The sequence below is a fragment of the Myotis daubentonii genome, chromosome 4 (genome assembly GCF_963259705.1).
Source record: "Myotis daubentonii chromosome 4, mMyoDau2.1, whole genome shotgun sequence".
In the NCBI taxonomy this organism is placed as follows: Eukaryota; Metazoa; Chordata; class Mammalia; order Chiroptera; family Vespertilionidae; genus Myotis; species Myotis daubentonii.
Genome location: NC_081843.1, coordinates 24,223,277 through 24,229,893, shown reverse-complemented (window position 1 = coordinate 24,229,893; position 6,617 = coordinate 24,223,277). Strand labels below are relative to the sequence as shown.

At 44.6% G+C, this 6,617-nt stretch overlaps 1 protein-coding gene across 1 annotated transcript; it reads right to left on the bottom strand.

Moving 5' to 3' along the window:
- Positions 1-2,914: 2,914 nt before the first annotated feature.
- LOC132232590 (F-box only protein 31-like) lies at positions 2,915-4,540 on the bottom strand. Its single transcript, XM_059691959.1, has 2 exons — positions 4,495-4,540; positions 2,915-4,389 (listed from the first exon to the last, which is right to left on the bottom strand). Exons 1-2 carry the CDS (start codon positions 4,538-4,540, stop codon positions 2,915-2,917), a joined length of 1,521 nt encoding a protein of 506 aa, XP_059547942.1.
- Positions 4,541-6,617: the final 2,077 nt, after the last annotated feature.

Genomic DNA, 6,617 nt, shown 5'->3' with positions numbered 1-6,617 from the left:
TCTCTTTATACCACCCCTTTCTTTATAGGACTTTGTTACTTATGCTATGGCTAGGTTCAAATGTAGACTTAGAAGTAATGTATAAGCAGGTTGACCTAACTAACCATCTAACCACTTTCAGGGACTAAGTTTGCAATAATTGTTGACCGTGGCCATACCTCACAGTAACTGCTTTTCAAAAATATTGACACTTGGGTTCCACATCCAGAAACTCTGACTCAAATGGTCTGGCAGGTGGTCTGGGTATAGGTAATTTTAAAAAGCTCTCCAGGTGGTAACCAACTGTCCCAGTAAACTGAAAAATTATTGATTGATAAATCTTTACTAGTAAGCATCTAACTGTTGAATGTCACCTTAGTTTTAATTTCACTGAATTATTTGATGAGCTCTAAGTGTTTGATAAATGGCCTCTGTCACTATTTTTGTTCATTTATATTCATTTTATAATATCTGGTTTGGATTTCTTATTTATTTTGGATCATTTTCTTCAACTCTATTAGAATTTGACATAATAATATCTTCTTACAGCTTTATCATGCATTCACACATCTAAAGGAAAAATCTTAACTGGCAAAGTTGGCTTGAAGCATGTGTGTGCTATGTAAAAATGTCAGGGATGCTATAATTATATTTTATCAGGTGAAGCTTAACATTTTAATAGGCAGTGTCTAAGACTGATCTGACAGGGTGTTTTGGATGGCGAAATGGATGCTCAAAATAAGGAAACACCACTCGGAAATGAAATGAATCACTTCTGCCAGACGAGTAGGATGGGAGTATATTCTGAAGTGCTCGTATAATTTTTCTGAAGTGCTATCCTCTTTTAATGTATGTTCATTAAATCTGATTTGGAAGGTTGGGGAAACAGCCCCTCTGTGACTTGTTAATCATTAAAGAAGTGTGAACATTGGCAAAGTGCCAGGAGCAGCCCTTAGCTGGGTATTTATTTAATTTTACCATGGGTATAATTCACCAAAATACCAAGAGTTTAAACAGTTTAATCAGCTCCATCCATTCATGTGTCATGACGTAATGGCAGCCAAATTCGACAAATGGGCTCATTATAGCTCCACTATTTATTATCATTATTCTCTCATGGGAGTGAGTTTAATTTAGTTAGATTATTCTGCTGATGTGTATGTTGTTTTTGTTTTGTTTATCAACAGGACAGTCATGACTCCCTTGCCTTGAGTTAGGCCATTGAATGGAGGCATAATTTTGCACATTAGCTGAAAAATAGACGAGCTATGCACTTTCCATATAAGCAGAGCACTGCTAGCTCTTTCATCAAATGTTGATTTTTAGAAAGATTGCTCTTTTCTCTGGGGTGCTAAAAAGGCCCCTCCCCCATTTGGATAGGCCAGTGATCAGTCTGCAATGGCTGTCTACCATCCCAGGAGTATCAGGTTTGACTCAGATGATCAGACTGCCAGCTTCCTTTCTGGAGAATATAGGTTAAGGTCTGGGATTAGAAGTTATACTGAATTTGAGTCCCATCTTGATAGCTCAAACTATATGACATTTGGCAAACTATTTCTCTTTCTTCCACAGAAAGTTGTCAGGACAATGAAATCAGTGCAGAGATAATTCTTGTGTCTGTTTGTCTTGCTCATTTCTCCTCAATGCCACCTACAGGCGACAGCCCCTGTTTCCTTTGAGGAACTTTTATTTCCTATTACCCAATCCACCACAGGACTGGGCATTTGGTCTAAGAAAGTCCAAACAGAATTTTATCACTGGAAATTAATTAATTGATTAATTAATTTATTTACTATTTATTTATTTTTGTGATTAATCACTATGCTTGGGGGGGAATGCTAAAATATACAAAAATTTGTAACAATGAAATTGGGGGTCACCATAACATGAGGAACTGTCTTAGGAAGTGCTGGGGTCCAGCCCCAGCGGGTCCAGGGGTTCCCCAAAGGTGTGGATGGAGTCGGCGAAGAAGGAATGACACGGAGACAGCGTTCAGTTGATCAGCAGCCTAGCCAGGATCTCTAGCCAAGTTCTGGTCAGGATCTCCAGCGAAGTTCTGGTTAGGATCTCCAGCCAGGTTCTGTGTCATGTTCTCTTGCTAGGTTCTCCAGCCAAGTTCTCCAGGTTCTCCAGCCAGGTTCTGTAGCCATGTTCCCTCGCTAGGTTCTATCCAGGTTCTCCAGCCAGGTTTGGTCACCAGGTTCTAGTCAGGTTCTCTTGCCATGTTCTATCTAGGTTCTGTAGCCAGGTTCTCTCGCTAGGTTCTGTCTCTAGGTTCTGTGGCCAGTTTCTGTCCAGGATCTTTTGCCATGTTCTCTCCAGCGAAGTTCTTCTGTCTCTAGGTTCTGTGTCCTGTTGTCTTGTTACATCTGTATTTATACCAGTTGATTCCAATTCTATCAATCTCTATTCCAAAGGTGAGGGCGTTTCTTAACTCCATTCCAGGGAGTAAAGATTATGTAGCTTAAGCATGATTGTTCATAGTTAAAGTGATTAATTACCCACCTGGCACTTAGTTAAGGGGTTTTATTCCCTCCCTAACTTCAGGGGAAAATCCCTACCTGGGGAAACAACCTTTCTCAGAGAGGTGACCTTGGTTAAAACACATGGTGCCAAGAAGGTGAGCAAACATATTAAGAACAGTATGCCATATATGCCAGGTCCCTTGAAACAGCAAGGATGGACTGGCTCCCGGCAAGGAAGGGTCCCAGCATTAGGAAGGTTGAGACCACTGGTCTAAGGTTTATTTCTACCTCATTTCCTGGCTCCTATCCAGCCTGGCCCTGGTCCTGGCTTGGGCAGGAGGCAACCAACTGATGTGTTTCTCTCCCATCGATATTTCTGTCTTTCCCTCTTTCCCCCACTCTCTCTAAACATCAATGGGAAAATATCCTTGGGTAAGGATTAAAAAAACAAACAAAGGTGGGTAACCTGGTCAGAATGTCACATCTTCAAAGTGCAAGCTGCTTCTCCCAGGAGGTTCGGGCTGAATGTTCCTGAGCATCTCCAGGAAGGCCTGCGGGGATGGTGCCTCCACATTCTGGAAGGTGTTCTGGACTCTGCCGAACAGGATGAAGTATTTTGGCTCCAGCCAGAGGAACCCGAAGTGGTTCTCATCAAACAGGATGAAGACTCCAGGGATGCGACTGGTATAGGCGAAGCCATTTAAGGCAACAGTAAAAGAAAGTGTGTCCACGCCATAGAAACACATCCTGCAGGTTCGGGGGTAGTTCTGGTCTCTTGAGAGCACGTCCACAGGCAGAACAAAGGGAACAGGCTGCTCCTCTGAAGCTGCATCCCCGGACTCTCTGACGCTGGGCTGGGAAGGGCTCTGCCAGCCATGGCCTTGGCTTTCCTCAGTCCTGTCTTCTTGCTGCTGCTGCTGCTCCCGGATCACCTGCTCATCAATCTCCTGGACCACGTGGGAGAGCTCGTTGAAGTTGGGGAAGATCTCGCCATCTGGCAGCTGGATGCGGTGCATGAGGTGGATCTCTAACCTCGGGTTGGAGTCTCCCGTGATCTTCGTGACCCTGGCATACTTCCCATGGAAGCTGAGCATGGCAATCGATAGGCCGTAGACATTGCAGTTGCATTGGAAGAGGCCTGGCCTGATGAGGTCGTCCGGGTGGCTCGGTGGGAGGTAGAGGCGGCGGTAGGTCAGGCAGTCGTACTGCTGTCTGTCCTCCTGCACCAGCACCCACGCCTGTTCGTCCCTAAGCCCCGTTGGTATATCCATTTGGTGGTCTGCCTTGTTGCACTGGGTGGTGAACCTGTCCTTCCGAATCCGCAGGTGGCGGCTGTGGGGCCTGCTGTGGCGGCCTTCCATGCACTCCACCGTGGCTGATTTCCTCTCCGTCAGGCGAATTCTGAACACGGGCTTGAATTGCATTGGGTCATCCACATGGGTGTTAAGGCAAGGCCCAAACTTCCAACCAGTAATGCATAAGCCGTCCACCACGACATTCAGCAGTGTTCTATAGCCCTCAGTATCTAGCTGCCACAATCCCAAAATGTGTCTGTATGGGTGGAGCAGCTTCGCATAGACTTCTTGATAAGACATACCTATCGTCTCCAGATTCTGCAAGTTTTCACAAACGCCAAACTCCTCGCGGCAGCGCCGTCTCCAGATGCTGTCGGTGTGCAGGATGTGGCGGAATTTGGTGCAGGCCTGGGCCAGGCTGGGCAGATTGGTGCCGGGGAGCGAGGCGAAGATCTCCACCAGCATCTCCACCGGCAGGTCCTGCAGCGAGCAGCGCGGGGGCGGCATGGGACTCGCCATTCCTCCACTCCCTGCACAGCACCCTGCTGCCTTGTCAGCCTCGATGTGCTTTTCTGCAGGGGCTGGGGCCGGCTTGCCTTGAGCAGCTGCCCTCTCACCTGGGCCCTGGCACTCCTGGCGACACCGCTTGCCTTCAGCCACTGCCATCTCAGCTGGGCACTGGCGCTTCTGACGACACCGCTTGCCCTTGGCCGCTGCCTTCTCAGCTGGGCCCTGGCACTCCTGACGACACCAACATCCCTGTGAAGAGCCCACGACGCAGAGGCAAGCGCACTCCTCCATGCTTCCAGGAGTAACAGCCACCACAGTGTGGGCTGCTGTGCCTCAGCCTGGTTTTAAACTGGTTGTCCCGCCCCCGAGAATCACGCCCCCCCCAGGACCTAGCCACGCCCCCTCAGAGGAGCCAATTGTAGGACCTTAGCAACACTTCAAAAAGAAACCCATACCAATAACAGTGGCCTCCCTTTCCCAGTGCCCCCCTCCCTGTCCTCCAGCCCTAGCCCCAGGCAGTCACTAATCTGCATTCTGTATGGATATGCCTCCAGGGATATGCCTATGGGGAGGAGCGGGGGACATTTCACATAAATGCAGTCATAATATCTGGTCTTTTGTGACTGGCTTCTTTCACTTAGCATAACATTTTAAAGTTTTATGTATGCTATATTCTAGTATATGGGCATACCACATTTTGTTTACCCATTCATGAGTTGATGAATATTTGGGGTTGTTTCCAGTTTGAGGCTCTTTTGAATAACGCGGCTGTGAACATTGTGTACAAGTTTTGTGTGTGAACATGTTCCCATTTCTTTGGGGTATGTATCTAGAAGTGGAACTTCTGGGTCATCTGGTAACTCTATGCTTAGCATGTTGAGGAACTGCCAAAAACATTTTCCAGCATGGCCTCGCTATTTTACATTTCCACCAGCATTGTATGAGGGGTCCAATTTTTAAACATTCTCATGAATGCTTTTTAAAAAAATATAGCCATCCTATGGAGTGTTGAGCGGTATTTTATTATAGTTTAGAGCAGAGTTATTGACTGTAGGTTGACTTGACCTTGAACTCCATAAGGGAAATCTCTTCTATGCTCAGCCTTCACCCAGCCTTTGCCAAATCTCTCAGGCCCCTGGTAGGAGTGGGCTTCTACATGTGAGCAAGGATGGACTCGAGTTCTTCACTTTCAGTTGACCTCAGTTCTTCACTTTCAAGTGACTAACCTTGCCAGTTCCTTGGGTGAATGGATGCCCTTCAAAAAAAAAGTTCACAGGACCTGCCCACTATGAACATAATTTTCCTATGGGCTGAGACTGGCCCTGCCCATTCACACAGGCTTGCATTCTCATGTTGAGAGCAGCTAGATCCCTTCTCTCCACTTATCTGGATTCCTACCAGAGAAACACTCTCACCTTTGGAGGGTCCTCTTAGTGCCCTGGGAGGAATTTGATTTGCTTTTTGTCAGGAATAGAGATTTAGGGTGGTTTATTTGATAGAGGCGTGTAAATTTCATCTGCCACAGACACTGACTTCGATCATTTAAACACTAAAATTTCCCAATCCCTCCTTTGAAGAATAGCCCTATATTATTATTGGTATGTAACCAGGTAATGGGAGTAAAGACTCTTCTTTTAGGATCCTGTATTGATGAGGTTTTTGAGGGATGGTCTCCAAGGGTACATGTGTGTCTGGTGGATCAAGGAGAACTGGAAATTTATTTTTAACAATGTGAAAACATAATTCCAGTGTTTTTTGGCTTCCATTATTACTGCTGAGAAGTTATCCATAATTCTTATTATTGCTCTTTTGAAAGGTAATATTTATTGTTTCTCTGGCTGCTTTTAAAATGTTCTCATTGCCATTGGATTTTAGAAGTTTAATATGATGTGCCTAAGTTTTTAAATATATATATATAATTATTATCTATATTTGGAGTTCAAGTCATTTTTGGAAAATTCTCTTCAAAAATCCTTCTCCTATGTCCCACTAGTCTTTTTCTCCTTCCCTATTGGGCATCTATGAATGTTAGAGCTTTGCAAGAAGTCTCATATATCCTTATGCTTTGTTATGTACTGTCCATCATTTTACAGATCTCTTTGATTCTTAATATGTTATACTTATATATCTCCAGATAGAGTAATTTTCTGTTATTTTGTGTCTAATCTAATGAGAAACTATCTATTGAATTTTAATTTTTGTATATTTTAGCTCTTTCATTTTAGAACTTCCATTGATTCTCTGAGTATAGATTGCTGATTAAATTCTCCATCTTAACATCTATTTTCTTGAATGTATTAAAGTTGTTTCAAAATCCAATATCCAATAAATACCTAAGATCCCATGTTTTCCCTCTTGATGTACCCAG

Coding starts and splice junctions, on each gene's coding strand:
- LOC132232590 (XM_059691959.1), bottom strand. CDS start 4,540: ATGGAGGAGTGCGCTTGCCTCTGCGTCGTGGGCTCTTCACAGGGAT. Junction 4,390..4,494: donor CGTGGGCTCTTCACAGGGAT/GTTGGTGTCGTC, acceptor CAGTGGCTGAAG/GCAAGCGGTGTCGCCAGGAG.